The 18,251-nt window shown below is 40.4% G+C and overlaps 1 protein-coding gene across 1 annotated transcript; it reads right to left on the bottom strand.

Moving 5' to 3' along the window:
* Nucleotides 1-799: 799 nt before the first annotated feature.
* On the bottom strand, nt 800-11,029 carry dolpp1.L (dolichyldiphosphatase 1 L homeolog). Its single transcript, NM_001099910.1, is given in 8 exon segments — nt 800-1,994; nt 2,366-2,455; nt 3,802-3,930; nt 4,025-4,123; nt 4,638-4,737; nt 5,963-6,047; nt 6,728-6,828; nt 10,945-11,029. Coding segments are annotated over 8 exon segments (717 nt in total). The 5' UTR covers nt 11,021-11,029; the 3' UTR covers nt 800-1,957.
* Nucleotides 11,030-18,251: the final 7,222 nt, after the last annotated feature.

The following is an 18,251-nucleotide window of genomic DNA, read 5'->3' as shown; positions in this document are numbered from 1 at the left end:
CAGAGCAATTGTTTTCAGCCATTTGATCGGGGTGCCTTTAAAGCGCTACAAGTCAAAATATACTTTTAAGTACATTGCCTTCCAGTGGCCATCCTAGCTTAATAAATAGTTCACATAATTCAGTTATATTGGCCAACATCTGCCAACACTGCTGCCTCTACTGCCAGGTGGTGACTTTAGCACTTAACATTTATTTCAATGTGATACATAATTTATTAAAACCTGTTCACTATAATTCCTTGGTGAAGTCTAATATCCTTATTTACAGTGGGGTACATTATCCCTTATAATAAATGAGTGATACTCTGAGTTCACTGTATAACTCAGCCTGAAGCCTTGTGCCTTTATATGGTCACAGAACAACCCCTCAGTGACTTCTAATATCCTTATCATTTACAATGGGGGGTACATTATAATACATGAGTGGTAGTCTGAGTTCCCTGTATAACTCAACCTGCAGCCTTGTGTCTTCATATGGCCTTATAACCCCTCAATAATTTCTAATATCCTTATCTCTTACAGTAGGGGGTACATTATCCTTTGTAATTCTGAGAGTTTCCTGTATAACTCAACCTGCAGTCTTATTACTTTATATGGTCACAGAATCCCTCAGTGACTTTTCATATCCTTATCATTTACAGTAGGGTGTACATTATCCCTTATAATACATGAGTGATACTCAGAGTTCCCTGTATAACTCAGCCTGGAGCCTTGTGTCTATACGGTCTCAGAACCCCTCATATATAATTATAGATTTGCCCAAATTCCCATTTGCACTGAATGCATTTAACATCAGATCAACCATCTGAAAAGATTTTATTGTGTTTTACAACTGACTTGAAAGGTAATGCAGCTGCAACAATGCTGGACTTGATTGGTGAGGAGAAAAGGACAATTAAATGCAGGTCTGTTTAACAATAACTCATGCGCTACGTTATGGGATATTCAATCCCCAAAATGCCAGTTTAGAACTACAGCTCCCAGCATCCTCAGGCAACATCCATACACTGGAAGATGGAGTCAGAAGTATGAAGGAATACATATGGCCAAGTGGACTGTATGAGGGGGCAGCACCAGAGATGGGTAGAGAAACATCACCATTCATTCCTAGGCAAGACTTGAGTATGGTTGGTTATCGGACGGTGCTTGAGCTGCTATGAAGTGATGAAACAGAAGCCCTGACGTTTTACAGTTTCTCCTTTTTTCGAACACACATCAAAAAAAACAAAAGAAAATCACTAGTGTTAAAAGGGTAAGTCATAGTCCTCTCTCTCGTGAACCCTTCTACAAAGTGCAACCGGATTGGCTTTCAGCCTGAAATCCCTCAACCAATCAGCAATAGGCACCTCAGAGAGCATAGCGAATGCCCCTAGGGGGAAGTGTTATTTGGCGGCTACTAAGCTAAGGCCCTTGTCACATGAGCTCTGCAGTGTTAGACATAACAAATGGCGCTGTCTTCTATCAAGCGGGTTGGGTCCGAAGCAGCAGAAGTCATCCAAACGCTGCAGAGTATGCATAATTATTCCCCATTCTAAGCCCCCGACCCGTTTCAGTTTTTTGTTTTTAATTTAAAAAAAGTTAAATTAAATAAAAAGTGGATTTCCATGCATTAAAAAAAAAAATAAGTCTTGGGTGGAATTTGCAATTCCTTAAAAAAGAAAAATGGAAAAAAAAAAAAAGGATATAACAGCCGCCTGTCTCCTGAGTTGAGTATTTGGAGAAGGTTCATTGGATAGTGTAGCCATAGGAATCCCCCGCGCTGCCATGCAGAAGAGCTGTGCGCAACACAGACAAGTAAAGTCACCGCAAAAGGTCTCGCTTTTAACGATTTGGTCCGTCAGTTTAAAAGGTTTCCTCTCTGCAACGTAGGTGGCGCTGGTTTCGGTTCCTTTCCGGCGGCCATGATTTAGTGGATCCTAACTGCTTACGCCCATCCCGGTCTCTCGCAGAGGTCGGCTCACTGAAGTTTGGTGCCCAGTTTACGTTGTCTGTTTCTGGAAGTGACGGAGGAAATGAAAGAATTCAATAGAATAGCGTAACGTGATGAAAAGATCTGTGCTACAGGGTTAGTTCACCTTCAAGTTGTTCTAGTTCTTAGCTGCAGTTTTTTAATGATTCGCCTTTTATTTTCTGCTGCTTTCCAGCTTTTCAAATGGCCCCAGCAACCACAAACCATTGCTCTGTGAGGCTACAATTTCATTGTTACTTTTTATTCCTATTCAGGCCCTCTCCTATTCATCTTCTAGTCTCTCGCTGAAACCGTTTAGGGATAGTCTGGTCCTTTGCAACCAGATTGAAGACTGTCACTGTCTGCATCATACAGCAATGAAAAAATAACATTGATTCCCCACAATATGAAGTTTACCTGGCTTCTGCTCGGGTGACTGTGTACTCAAACCATAAGATGTTGGGGATCAGACTGGTGTCTCGGATTAGGAAGAATTCAGAAATCGGCCTGGTGGAGAAATTAAAAGACAAGGTTAGTCAAACCGTCACTGTGATAACATAAGTTAGGGGGGTTACCGATGTGCCTCCTTCACCACCCGCCCCTCAGTGCTTCGCTCTGCAAAAAGGAGCACAAACACCTGCAGCAATTCAGCTAGAGCAGAATGATGGTTGCACAGTGTTAATAAGTCATCTTTCTATTCAGGTCCTCTCCTATTCATGCTCCAGTCTCTTATTTAAATCGATGCATGGTTGCTAGGCTAATTTGGACCCTAGCAACCAGCTGAAATTGAAAATTGGAGAGCTGCTGACTAAAAAGCTAAATAAGTCAAAAACCACAAATAAAAAATGAAAGCCATTGCATATTGTCTCAGAATATAATGCTCTGCATCATACTAAAATTTAACTCAAAGGTGAGCTAAACCCTTTAAAATGGCCCAGTGGATTCTCTGCTGCCTGAAACGGTCAGCTCTCATAGGCTATAATAGAAAATTAATTATTGGACAGATACCGTTTGGTGAAGAGAATCTGCACCCTGCACCCTTGGCCTCAAAATGCTGCGTTATTCTCCATCAGGTGATTTTAAAAGCACATAAGGGCTATTACACCTAGGACTCAATCAATTTGGCAAAGCGGCAGTTTAAGAAATAAGTTGTGTTTCTTTCTTTGGCCAGTGAAGCACAAGGAATGAAAAGTACTAAACAGCTGAAGCTTGGAACACTCAGTGAAGGAACCTTTGGTCTCTATCACTCAAACAGGACATTATTGAATTAGAGAGGGGCAACTAAGCTGGTAAAAGGTATGGGAAATCTTAGCTATGAGGAAAGACTGGCCAAATTGGGGATGTTCATGCTGGAGAAGAAGCGCTTAAGGGGAGATATGATAACTGTGTATAAATATATAAGGGGATCATATAATAATCTCTCAAATGATTTATTTAACAGTAGGTCTTTCCAGCTGACACAAGGTCACCTATTCCTATTAGAAGAAAGGAGGTAAATATTTGGAAGGGGTTTGTTACAGTGAGAGCTGTGAATATGTGGAATTGTCTCCCTGAATCAGTGGTACAGGCTGATACATTAGATAGCTTCAAGAAGGGGTTGGATGGTGTTTTGCAAGTAAATGAATACAGGGTTATGGAAGTTGATCCAGGGACTGGTCCCATTGCCATTTTGGAGTCAGGAAGGATTTTTTTCCCCCTCTGAGGCAAATTCAAGAGGCTTCAGAAGGGATTTTCGCCTTCCTCTGGATCAACTGGCAGTTAAGCAGGTTAAAAAAAGTTAAAAGGTTGAACTTGATGGACGTGTCTTTTTTTCAACCTACTATGTTACTTGTGCGTTATCAGGCAGGACTTACCATGCTGCGATCCTTGGGAAAAGAGGTGTCAGAATCTCTTGTGTAATAACAAACCAGGCAATGGCCAAGACGCTCCCCGCCACACCACCATAGACCACCTGACTCCAGCTGTGATACACAAGATACACTCTAAAGGGGAAAGAAGGGAGACCAGTTAAAAATCCACCAACTGGAAAGATCCATTATGTCAGCAACTGGTGCTGTGAGACATATCTGTGCGTACCTACTATACGAGACTAGGAATGCCGCTGTCAGAAGGCACAGGGACAGCACATGCCGCCAGAGAAGGTCCAGGAAACGGGCATTGTTTGTTTGATGCATCCTGAGAGAGAAATGGCAGGTTTAGAGAATCCAAGTCAATATTATCGCTGAAAGAGACAGACCCACCTTCCTACCGGTTAAGTATCAGGACACCCTCAGTCCTCATCCAGTCAGTGCCTATTCCCGCCGTAATCTGATCATTTCTCTGCCCATGTGACTGTAATTCTCTGACATAATCAGAGGGGGGCTGGTTGACCATGGATCTATTAAACATGGTGGTGGGTTGGGCAGGCGCATGTGGAAGATTGGCAGAACCAGGCATCTCTATTCTATGGCTCCAAGGAGAACTAATCCAATGTATTCCCCTAGATTAAGATGATGCTCTACTATTAACACCCTCAAACCATGGGTAAGATTGTGATTGGTTTCATACAATTATACCACTGGCCCTCTGTCTGTATTGTTACACCCCTAAGACAAAGGCAACAATACTAGACTGTCCTACTTCATAAGTGCAAGTCAGCACCAACCACTACAAATGAGCCAAGAACAGTTATCCGTAAGTGCACACTCACCTTAAGTACAGGAAGAGGAATGAATAGACTGAGAAAAACCACATGAACTGGGAATGGCTGGAAGGGAGACCATATTCTGTGGTCACGGTTGCATGGGTCCCTAAGGAAGATGAGGTTATTTAGTATGAAATACAGACAGGGCTGCCATTAGAAATTACAGGGCCCCGTACAACAAAATTTTCCCAAGCCCCGCCCCAGATCCAGCCCATCACAGTTAAAAGACCACACAGACATCAGCGCTAAAAAAAGTAACCCCCTCCCACATACATTCAAGTTATAAAAAGCTATTGGGGGCCAGGGCCCCCCATAAAAGATTTCTTAAAAGCATTGGTGCCAGGGCCCCCCTTACAAGTTAAAAAAAAATTTGGGGCCCCAAAGAACATTAAAAAAAAAAAAAAAAAAAAAGGTGGCAAAATGATACATTGGTGGCCAGGAGATTAAAAAAAACTTAGAAAAAACACACATTGGTGTTCAGAGGAATTGAACTCATGGCTTCAGGACAACAAGTTCTCCTCCTTTTGTGACTTTGGGTCTTTTTGCCACTTCAGGTCTTGAACTTCAGCTGTTTTAGTGATTTTCATCGATTCGGACTTTGGCTTTTTCGGCACCTCGGGACTTTGGAAGGAGGCGGCACGGCTTTGGCGCTGTCAAGGGGGGCCCAGCTCTTTCGAAAAGTTCAGCACTGCCAAGCCCCCCTTCAGGCCCGGGCCACTTGTACCCCTTGTGCCCCCCTGATGGCGGCCCTGAATGCAGGTACTTCAACCACATTACATAATGAGCCTATTACATAAATAGTTTGCAGTTTACAGTTAGAGGAGAACAGCTTTTGAAATGTAAAAAACAAGAGCCAACCAACTCGCTTAGATCTGTGCCAAGCCTGTTAGTGCTCGCTTAATGCCCAGTGGTCAAAATTATTATACATTTTATTATTATTAATATTATTTAAGATTATGTTATAACTGTGCATCCATCAGGTCTCTTTCTGGGCCCCCATCACTATTATGCCTGTTAAAAAGACAAGTCATATGTGCACCTGTGCAATAACCCACAACAACAAGCAGCAACTAGCTGTGATCAATCCATTGGAGCATTGTAGTACTTAAGTAATGCATTTTAATTTATTCATTTGCTACCAGTCTTAAGGCAAAGAGTGGTTGGCTTATCTCTCACTCAGGCACAGGAGTATTTATGATTTTACTAAATAAGAGCAGCCATAAGCCTCATCTGTAGAATGCCACCTAATGACTGCAAGATTGCACTACCCATTTGAATTATGTTTTAATCAGAGTTGTACTATTCCTCTAAATGCAATCTCTCTCACTTACCTTCACATGGTCGTGGCTCTCTGACAATATTCTTTATTAGCCAGTTAACCCCTTCATTAACCACCAAGCCCAGCAGGAAGGAAATCTGGAAAGCAAAGATTAAAAGTTTAAAGGGGAACTGCACGATTTGCATCATGAAAACGTTAAAGTCTAGGCAACTTCCCAATATACATTTATGGCACATTTTCATCGGTTATGTTACGTGTAAATGTAATTGTGACTGAAAGCAGCGGTTTATATTTTCTGCACTGCTGTTACCAACTAATGCAATAATGTAGCAGTAGATTTACAGACCTGGAGGACAACTGCTGCTACGTTGTTTCGGGAATCAGAAGCAGAGAACAGCAAAGGGTGACCACTGCTTTCAACAGCAATGGCTTTTTACACTAGTAATGTGCGGGTTGAGAAAAACTCGACCCGCATCCGACCCCAAACCCACCTTCTTTCCTCTATTTATAGACCCGCACCATCCCACCCCAGACATCACAAAGGGGGCGAGGACAGGCAAACACCTATAAAACTGGAACCAGGAAGTTGAAAGTGACGAGATCGGCCTGAACCCACCCATCCCGCGGGTATCGGCCCGATCCGCACATCACTATTTTACACAGTTATAAACCCAGTGATTATGAGGGATAAATGGATATAGGTAAGTTGCTTCGAATTAGATTTTCTTTCATTATGTAGAAACAGTTTTTAGGAAGAGATTCTCCTTAAAGTAACAGGATATTACCCAGAGACTTCTATATAAGAGTTGGATCTTACCGTGTGAAGTTCCCTCTTGAATATAATCAGCGTTAGAAAACTGATGAGAATGAAAACTGGACCTAAGCTGAGGTAGGCTAACAGCTGCCCATAAATATCTCCTGAAAGGGAAAGGAGGACAGTGACAAACGTAAAAATGTGCCCAGACACAAAAAGCTGTATAATCAAACTAAACATGAAATTAAATTTTTATTTTTTATTAAAGCATTCATAGCTGTTGTAAGCTCATTCAAAAATATCAGCTGTCAATCAAATATTGTCTGCCCCGCCTCTATGCCTCAGGCATAGAGGCGGGGTAGACAATTACTTTCACTTTCCATTCAGCACTTCCTACATGTCACTGCTCTCCCCACATTCCCCCCAATAATTGTGTAACCAGGGCATGGGGATGGACATCAGGTCCCCCATTCTGGTGCACAAATAGGATCCTGAGATGATGCAAAACTTGCCTTAATAACAGTGTCCTCAAAATGGCTCCTGCCTGCTTGTTATAAGTTCCCAGACTGATTCAAATAATTTATATAGTGTAGGCCAAGGTTTCAGTTATAGGTGTTCAGAATAAGATGTTTTTACAACCATTCTGTACATCTACCGCATACAGCATTGAATATCTCTGGGCGACTTGAGAAAGGGACAAGTTCCCGAAGAGAAGAAGATGTCGCCCGTGAACTCTGATGCCCTGAATCTGCAATGAGGGGTAAGTAAAGAGTTATGGGCATTTAACTAGGGTAACACCTCGGCTGTGGGGGAAGCAGGGTCTAATGTAGGGTAGGGGGTTTTAATAAGAAGGGTTTGGTTCTCCTTTAAAGAGTTTGTTAAACTTTAAGATAACTTTTAGCACGTTATAGAAAGTCCAAGTCCTAGCAAGTTTGCAAGTGATCTTCAATCTCTATATTTTATTGTATTTTGAATTATTTGCATTGGTCTTTTGCTTCTTTCCAGAATTCAAATGGAGGTCACTTACCCCAACTAAAAACAAACAAACAAAACAAAGGTCTACAAATGTATGTTATTGCTACCTCTGCTTTCTATTCAGGCCTCTCCTATTCCAGTCTCTTATTCAAATCAGTGCATGGTTGCTAGGGGAATTTGGACCCTACCAACCAGAGTGCCAAATATTGAACATTGGAAAGTTGCTGAATAAAAAGCCAAATAACAAAAACCACAAACCATAAGAAAAACAAAACAATTGCAAATTCTGTCAGACTCTATGTCATAGTAAAAGGTAATTTAAAGGCAAATAACCCCTTTCAGGGCAGTGTTGCCTCATGTCCCTATTAAAGTCAGACTACTATAAAATCCCTGTGTCAATAAATGTACCTGGCTGTCTGTAGCAATTTATATTACCAGTGTCCCAATTATAAATGTGGGATTAACAACGGGCTGAGGTGACAGCACTGGGTGTGGGACCTGTCAGCTTCCCGCCTATTTGCACCCCAGGGTTGACAGGTCAAATTTACAAAACAAGTCAAAGTCAGTGACAAAACCATCCAAGAGACACTTCAAAAGTAGCCCAAAAATAGCACACTATGTGCAGTGCAAAAAAAGTCTATAAAATAAATGAATATATGTGAAAATACGCCTTTTTGAAATTTTCACTGTTTCCCGTATTTTTCCATGAAGCAAAATGAGAGAGATTCGCCCGTCACCAGGGGTGTAAATACAGAGGGGCTCAGGAGGTACAGGGGCCCCATATGACCCTAATTCATATACAATTTCAATAAATATTGGTAAAACAGGTCAACCTCTAGATATTTTGGTGGCCTGCTAATTTTTGCCCCCAAATTGTCTGAAATTGAGGAAAGTCAAAGGAAAATGCAAGAATGCTTAAGAGGGACGGGAGACTGGGGTACAGCACCCAAAATTTGCTAACGCCCGACTTCTACACAAGTCAGTCCCATTGCATGCTGGGTATTGTAGTCTTACATTAAACGTAAGCAAAATAAGCAAAGTGTTAAATAAAAACTACATTACCCAACATGCATTGGGAGACGCAGGCTTGGCACATTAGGGCAAGAAAGTACAAAGGACCAAAAAGTAGCCCAAATCCGTACCCTGGCTAGTTTGTACTTACAAAATCCACCAGGGCTTTAAATTAGTAGCCCAATTTGACTGGAAAACCGCCAACCAGCTGTTGTATAATTAGTGACAGACACGATATATGAAAACAAGAATAAAAGAGACAATTCCCACTAGAAATTGCTGTATTCCTCAAAAACCACAAGGTTTTGAGGGGGAATAAAACAGATAAAATATATATATATATATATATATATATATATATATATATATATATATATATATATATATATATATATATATATATATATATATATATATATATATATATATAGTGCAGGATTTCAAAATAAATTATGATATTTTTAGTGAACTTGCTATGTTCGAATACAACCGCATGTGAATAAAAAAAATCATGCACCACATCAGGAGTTAATATTTAACCAGTGTAAAAGTTCGTAACTTAAGTGGTGCTAGAGGTATTTCGGCTATAGTCCTTATTTATATATCCAAGTTTTGACACCCGTGATGTTTAGAGTTCTAGTTGCACAGAAGCCCACAATCCGATCCTAGTGTGTCTGGCAGGTGTTTATACTTACAAGAAGTAACTTGATACAGGCAGATGTAATTTGAGCGTCTCAGTCCGCTTTCATTCTTCTTAAAACTTTAGTGGGTAAAAAGGAAGTAACATGCGTGGAAGCGTTATAAAAATTGTAATAAATAATTCAAAATTGCACTCACAAGCATTCCTCCAATAAAAACGCTTTAAAACCAACGTGGCATTCCCGTCTATTGACGCGCTTTGCCGAATGGCTTTATCCAAATGAGCGATGCCTGGATGAAGTCATTCGGCGAAACGCGTCAGCGACAGGACAAGAGTGTGGAAGCGGCAGCCTGGTGGCCCGAGGAAACTACACTGGACGTTTCAGTCTCGGACTCGGAACAACAGACCGGAATGCACATTGGTTTTAAAGCGATTTTATTGGAGGAATGCTTGTGAGTGCAATTTTGAATTATTTATTAACATTTTTATAACGCTTCCACACGTTACTTCCTTTTTACCCACTAAAGTTTTAAGAGGAATGAAAGCAGACTGAGACGCTCAAAAACCTTGTGGTTTTTGAGGAATACAGCAATATCTTGTGGAAATTGTCTTTTTTTTAGGGTGGAGGAGACCCCTGCTGATTGCCTGATTGGGGAAACACCATTCGTTCTAGAGGATCAACTACTTAACTAAGAATAAAAGAGACATTCCTTTATTCATGAGGGGACTGGTCACTAACTAGAGGGTCTGTGAGGTAAATAAATGATTTTACTTCATTCCAGGAAGCACAGGTACAATAAGAGACACTATATAAGCATACCTCCCAACATTTTGGAAGTAAAAAGAGGGACAAAGATTTTTTTTTCGCATGTAGCGCAGCAATTTTTTGACCACGCCCCTTTATGTGGCCACACCCCTAATTACCATGTTTGTTTTACAAAATTTGGCAGGTTATGAAAGTTTGAAAATATTTCTCCTTATCTAAACTGTTTTTGTGTCTAAAATTGTTACAAAGTATCTTATTTGCACCTGTTACCTGTCCTGTGCTCTCTGCTAAAAGCCAATTAAGTGAGAAACTTTGTTTCTTTTTCTGGCTGTTCAGTGCAGAGAAAAGAGGGACTTTCCAGTACAAACGAGGGACTGCGGGTTGAGCTGTCCAAAGAGGGACAGTCCCTTCTAAAAAGGGACAGTTGGGAGGTATGTATAAGAAAACAAGAATAAAAGAGACATTCCTTTATTCATGAGGGGGCTGGTCACTAACTAGAGGGTCTGTGAGGTAAATAAATGATTTTACTTCATTCCAGGAAGCACAGGTACAATTAGAGACACTATATAAGAAAACAAGAATGAAAGAGACATTCCTTTATTCATGAGGGGACTGGTCACGAACTAGAGGGTCTGTGAGGTAAATAAATGATGGACTTCACTTCGTACCAGGAAGCACAGGTTATTTCCACCACACCGCGCATGCGCACGTAGGTATCTCGCTGTCTGGCAGCAAGTCTCGCCGGTACTGCACATGCGCAGAACTTGGAAGGCTTCCCAGTCTCTGAAACATTCACTACCTCACACTCCCTATTGCTGTCACTAATTCTTGTTTCGACGAGCACGGCGCCTTCATCGAGACTGGGGCGAGCGCTAGGCGCGTCCTTACCTGCAGGGTATTCTACGTGTGTCAAGGAAACCGGACGCCACTGAGCAGACAGCAAGCACTGTTCTGCCGCCGCCATCTTACCCGGATACCGGGCGTTTGGAAACAACCAATAGGGAGAGAGAGAGGAGGCGGTGCGAACCAATGGGAGGAAATAGAAATAACATCCGTTAGGGTTAGCCAATGTATGAGGAAGGCAAGGGCTGCAATGAACCAATGAAGGGAGAGGTGGGGAGGCAAGGGCAGCGCGACGTTTACGCGTGGCACGTAGCCAATCAAAAAGCGATCTCTTCGGCCACATAGCCAATGAGGATCCGAAACTCAATCAAGGCCGCAAAGAGCGTCGTTATAAATGCGAATATATTGAAGTAATTAGCAGCTGATTGGATGTGCGGCCATTGTGGTGGGTTCGCAGTATTCGGCACGTGGGGCTATGGGCCTCGGTATCACTATTGACAAGGGACAACTTATGGCCTTACCTCCTATCATTAGAAACAGAACACTCCCCTATTATCCATAATATGAGCCCAGCTTCCTGCTTCTTGTTGTTTTGCAACTAGATTCAGTCTTAAAGGCTTGATCCACCCTTAAGTTAACTTTTAGTATGTTATAGGATGGCTAATTCTAAGCAACTTCTCATCTGGCCTTCGTTTTTTTATTTTTGTAGCTTTTTTAAATCCCTTCTGACTCTTTCCCTACTTCAAATTTGAGTCACTGACCCCATCTAAAAAACAAATGCTCTGTAAGGCTACATATTGCTATTTTGTTTTTCTATAGAAGCCCTCTACTATTCATATTTCAGTGTCCTATTCAAATCAGGACATGGTTGTTAGGGAAATTTGGACCCTAGCAACCAGCTTACTGAACCTGCAAACTGAAGAGCTGTTGAATAAAAAATGAAATAACTCAAAAAATTAAAAAAATTAAAACCACTTGCAAATAGGGTTTTATGAAAACCAAACAATAATCTTGCCAATAAATGACATTAAAATACTAAGATACTCAACTTAACATGGCTTAGTTATTATCAAGTACAGTTCATTTCTTATTACAGAAAATAAAAGCAAATTATAGTTAAGCTGGGTTGAAAAAAGACCAATCAATCAAAAATAAGCAATTGTTTTTCTAGATTAGCGTCTCTGTATTTCAGAGCTTTCTTGATAACCGAATTCTGTATAATGGATCCCAAAACATTCAGAAAACGGAACAGAAATCAAGCCATTTGCATCTAAGTGATGCTCTAAACCCACCCCAGCGTCATACCACTGACATCATTGTGCTTTCCTCTGATGTCATCATACCCACCCCAACATCACTGCCCCACCTACAATGCTATCTGCCCCGCCCCTGTTCATGTTTAGCCTCTGGCAAAGATGACAACCCTAATTCCATACCTCCCAACTGTCCCGTTTTCAGAAAGACAGTCCCTCATTTGTACTGGAAAGTCCCGATTTTCTCTGCACAGCCAAAAAAGAAACAATGTTTCTAACTTAATTGGCTTTTGGCAGAGAGCTCACAACAGCCACAGATGCAGATAAGATATTTTTGTAACAATTTTGAAGTATATAAGTAATTGTAACAATATAAGATAACAGGTCCCTTGGGAGAAGTTAGAATTGCAGCTTAAAGGGCAATTCACCTTATTAGCAAAACTTTAATAACTGAAAAAAACAGAAATATGTTCAAACTTTCATAATCTGCCAAATTTTGTAAAATTAATATGGTAATTAGGGGGTGGGGCCACAAAATGGGCCCTCTTTTTATTTCTAAAATGTTGGGAGGAATGTAATTGCAAATGGTCTCAGCATATCACTCTCTAGTTTACATCATATTAAAGATTAATTTAAAGGTTTACAACCCCTTTTGCCTATACCAGTGACCGAGGTGGAGCAGAGGTCTAGTAACTTATAACTAGGGATGCACCGAATCCACTATTTTGGATTCGGCCGAACCCCCGAATCCTTCGTGAAGGATTCGGGCGAATACCAAACCGAATCTGAATACTGGTGGGAAGGGGATAACATCTTTTACTTCCTTGTATTGTGACAAAAAGTCACTAAATTTCCCCCCGCCCCTAATTCAGCTGGGCAGAAGGATTCAGCCGAATCCGAATCCTGGTGAAAAAGGCCGAATCCCTAACAGAATCCTGGATTCGGCGCATCCCCAATAATAACCAATCAGATCTTTGCTTTCCAAGAGCAGCCTAGCAAAAGCTACCTGCTGATTGGTTGCTAAGGTTACCAGAACTGGAGCGAATTTATACTCTCCATTTTACCACTATGTGCAGTTTCCAGGTTGCTTTTAATAGTTTGAAAGCAAACACCAGATTGGTTGCTATGGGTTACAAGAGCATTGCTTACCTTTCTTTCAATACATGTGATATGAAACAAGACACAATATAATGTTATTAAAGAGAGCACAAAATGGTTTAATATTTTAAAGGGGAAGTAAAGAAAAACTGGGTACATTTACAATGCTCAGCAATGACTGGGGTTAACATATCTTTGAGTGCAAATTACAGAGAGGGTGTTACAGTTTGTCACAGGGTGGGGGAAGTAAATAAGAGTGAGTTGACATGTCTGCAGTTGCGCAGCAATCTAATTCTTCCCCGTGTCTCTTGTGGTGGCTTGGGTGCACCTTGCAACAAGAGAGGCGAATGGATAGGGAAAGAAAAATGGTGACAACATGTTTTAAAACAGTAAAGCATAATAACAGAGACCATGCTGCACACCTAGTAGTCCATCCTAAAGAAAAGCTCCCTGATCTACTAAAGGTTTAGGAAAACTCCTCTGTACTGGTAAGCAGTATGGTAGTAACGACACGTTCCTATCAGTTACGGAAATGGGTCCATATCACTTTATAAGCAACATCGCACTTAATACTGTAAGGTAAACCAAAAAAAACCAAAGGCAACATAGTCCCACATTTTCAGTTTAATTAAGAATCTCTTCCAAAGTGCCAACAGTTTTTTTTTTTTATTTTAAATATAAACTTGGTAAGAAGGGCTGGAACATTCTGCTAATTCACTAGCCACTTACAGCCTCTATAGTCCACACAGTAAACTAAAATGACACAGTGTTAACCCTGCTTGGTGAAACAGTGATCTACTTTACACATTGTATTTAGTGAGAGAGAGAGAGGAAGGGATCCATTAGTAATCCACAGTAATCTACCCTTCACATTTTATTTAGCTGGACACTCCTTCAATATTTTCTTTATGAGAGAGAGAATAAAATCCATTAGTAATTCACAGTAATCTACCCTACACATTGTATTTAGCTGGAAACCACTTCAATATTGAGAGAGAGAGAATGTGATCTTTCTGAGAGAGAGAGAGAGAATGTGATCTTTCTGAGAGAGAGAGAGAGAATGTGATCTTTCTGAGAGAGAGAGAGAGAGAGAGAGAGAGAGAGAGAGAGAGAGAGAGAGAGAGAGAGAGAGAGAGAGAGAGAGAGAGAGAGAGAGAGTGCGTGTGTGTGAATGGGATCCATTATCCGGAAACCCGTTATCCAGAAAGATCCGAATAACACAAAGGATGTCTCCCACAGACTCCAATATAATCAAATAATCCACATTTTTAAAAATGATTTCCCTTTTCTCTAATAATAACACAGTAGCTTGTACTTGATACAAAATGATTATTATTATAGATTATAATTAATCCTTATTGGAAGCAAAACCAGCCTATTGGTTTATTTAATGTTTACTTGATTTTCTAGTAGACTAAAGGCATGAAGAACTAAATTATGGAAATATACGTTATACGGAAAACCCCTGGTCCTGTGCATTCTGGATAACAGGTCCCATACATATATATACATATATATACATACATATATATATATATGTATGTCCTTGAGAAAGGTCCCCAGGTGGGACCGAAACGTCGGATTATGATGTAAATAAACGCAAACTTTTCTTCATATCAATACAGTGAGTGCTGATCCTTCTTGTTCTATATATCCTGTATTTGATCGTGCACCACGAACCTGTCTAAAGATCGGAGTGCTGGTACTGTGGGACTATATATATATATATATATATATATATATATATATATATATATATATATATATATATATATATATATATATATATATATATATATATATATATATATATACACACACTGCACTCCAAAGTGTAGTGTATGCTTTATTAAATCCGTTGCTTTCCTATAACTATGACAGTTGCCCTTTAAATAAGAACCCTAAAAGGTTTCAAAGATTCAGTGCATTATTCATGAGTAAAATCACCCTTCTGACAGTTATAGACTGCAATTACACTACTAAAAGCTTCACAGAATATGGTTGGATGAGTTGTGAACTTCCATCTCCCAGAATCCTCCAGCAGCCGCCAGCTGTTCAGAGATCTAGGAGATGGAGTTCATCATAGCAAGCGTTACAATGATTGTTATACAGTTATAGCTGTACATATAATATTTTTTACATATATTGATTTATTGTTATTCCCAATGTACATGGTTACAAAGCTTATGTGTGTCTCCCTAATATCTGACTTTAATGGATTAGTACTTCCTGAGTAAAACTGGCAATGCAAGGATTAACCCACTTCCCTGCCTGTGCTCTTTGATTTGGCCTTGTAGGGCTTGACAGATCTTGCTGATTGGATCACATACAACCCAGCTGATGCAGACATCACCCCAAAACATGTTTACTCCTTGCTTGTATCAGATAGCAAAGAGTGCATGGAAGGGGGATGAAGCTAGATAGGTAAGGTGCAAGGTCGGTAACAGGTGCTTAGGGCTCCCCTGGGGTTGCAGGGTCTGCTGCATACAATTACAAGCTACTGTGCAAAGCTGCAAGCCATGGTTTACATTCAAAGCCCAATGAGTTTATCTTCACTATTCCCCTCTCAGCATCTGTTTCTCTTCATTCTGTCTTCATTCAGGAGTTGGGTGTCAGATGAATGATCCAATATATCTCATAGGGGGGCTCCTTTTGCCCAGAACATGTATTAGAGCTCACTTTATTGAGATCCTGTCTCTCTACATGCAGAATTTGTGCAAAAGGCATATATTGTTAGATTTTGTTTGTGCTGGAATCAGTTATTTGAGTGGGCTCTAATACATCTGCTAGGAAAGGAAGCCCCCCTATAAGATTTATTGGATCTAACCGTCAATTAATATGTGACACCCAACTGCTGCATGAAGACGGAATGAAGAGAAAAAGATGCTGAGAGAGGAATAGTGAAGATAAACTTAAAGGGATACCGTCATGGGAAAACATGTTTTTTCCAAAACACATCAGTTAATAGTGCTGCTCCAGCAGAATTCTGCACTGGAATCCATTTCTCAAAAGAGCAAACAGATTTTTTTTATATTAAATTTTTAAATCTGACATGGGGCTAGACAGCTGCCCCAGTTATGTGACTTGTGCCTGCACTTTAGGATGGAACTGCTTTCTGGCAGGCTGTCGTTTCTCCTACTCAATGTAACTGAATGTGTCTCAGTGGGACCTGGATTTTATGTTGTTCTTAGATCTACCAGGCAGCTGTTATCTTGTGTTAGGGAGCTGCTATCTGGTTACCTTCCCATTGTTCTGTTGTTAGGTTGCTTGGGGGGGTGATATCACTCCAACTTGCAGTACAGCAGTAAAGAGTGAAGTTTATCAGAGCACAAGTCACATGACTGTGGGCAGCTGGGAAACTGACTATGTCTAGCCCCATGTCAGATGTCAAAATTGAATATAAAAAAATCTGTTTGGTCTTTTGAAAAATGGATTTCAGTGCAGAATTCTGCTGGAGCAGCACTATTAACTGATGTGTTTTGAAAAAAACATGTTTTCCCATGACAGTTTCCCTTTAATTATTTCAGAAACAATGCAGGATATTTAATTGATTGTATTTAGAAAAGTTTCTTCAGTATGAGGAAGCTTATATTACATTTTAATTTCCGCGATAGTTCCCCTTTAACGTCTGCTCCGGTGTGGTCAGGGTAAAAACCACACTTTCCACCATACGAACATGAAAGGATGTCTATTGTATTTAGTGCAATTCCTAAATTCGGTTCATTCACAGCACATTCACCTTATGGGGCATCACTAGACAGGAGAATAGTAAATTACATATTGCGCCAGTCACAAGGCTGCAAAAAAAAAAAAAAATCTTGATTAAAATTGAAATGCTTTAAAATGCAATGCTGTTTGTTCTTCCTCCTTCAGTGGCACAACTCTTTTTTTTTTTTTTTTCAAAAACTGTTCCTGACTGAAGGCATTGATAAAAACAGAATGGAGGAAGGATTCTTCACTATTGTCTTGGATTCTCTTCCCAGAAATAGCCAAAGGCAGGCAACAGCTGACACCAAAATGAGGGTCCCATAGTTCTGCAAGCACCATAGTAGGACACGGAGGGTTGTAGTTCGACAACAGCTGAAGGACCACAGACTGGGCACACCGCATGTATCAGTTGTTAAAGAAACAGTAACACCAAAACAAGAAAGTCTTTTAAAGTAATGTAAATATAACGTACTGTTGTGCTGCCCTGTTATAACGGACGTGTTTTTTCAAAATATACAATATTTTATATGACAAGCTGCTGTGTAGCCATGGGGGCAGCCATTCAAAGCTGAAAAAGGAGAAAAGGCACAGGATACAGAGTAGATAACAGATAAGTACTACTATAGTTTATATAAACAAGCTGCTTTGTAGCCATGGGGGCAGCCATTCAAGCACAGGACACACAGTAGATAACAGATAAGTACTACTATAGTTTACATAAACAGGCTGCTGTGTAGCCATGGGGGCAGCCAATCACAGCTGAAAAAGGAGAGAAGGCACATGATACACAGCAGATAACCCCTGTAGTATACAATGGGATTCTACATGGCTTATCTGTTATCTACTGTGTATCCAGTGCTTGAATGGCTGCCCCCATGGCTACACAGCAGCTTGTTTATATAAACTATAGTAGTACTTACCTGTTATCTACTGTGTATCCAGTGCTTGAATGGCTGCCCCCATGGCTACACAGCAGCTTGTTTATATAAACTATAGTAGTACTTATCTGTTATCTACTGTGTATCCTGTGCTTGAATGGCTACCCCCATGGCTACATAGCAGATTGTTTATATAAACTATAGTAGTACTTATCTGCTATCTACTGTGTAGCCTGTGCCTTTTCTCCCTTTTCAGCTTTGAATGGCTACAAAGCAGCTTGTTATATAAACTATAGTAGTACTTTTCTGTTATCTACTGTGTATCCTGTGCTTGAATGGCTGCCCCCATGGCTACACAGCAGCTTGTTTATATAAAAAAATTGTAGTGTTTCTTAAGCAAACACACTAGTGTAGG

This window comes from Xenopus laevis, chromosome 8L, assembly GCF_017654675.1.
Source record: "Xenopus laevis strain J_2021 chromosome 8L, Xenopus_laevis_v10.1, whole genome shotgun sequence".
NCBI lineage: Eukaryota > Metazoa > Chordata > Amphibia > Anura > Pipidae > Xenopus > Xenopus laevis.
This window is presented reverse-complemented; position numbering and strand designations above follow the sequence as displayed.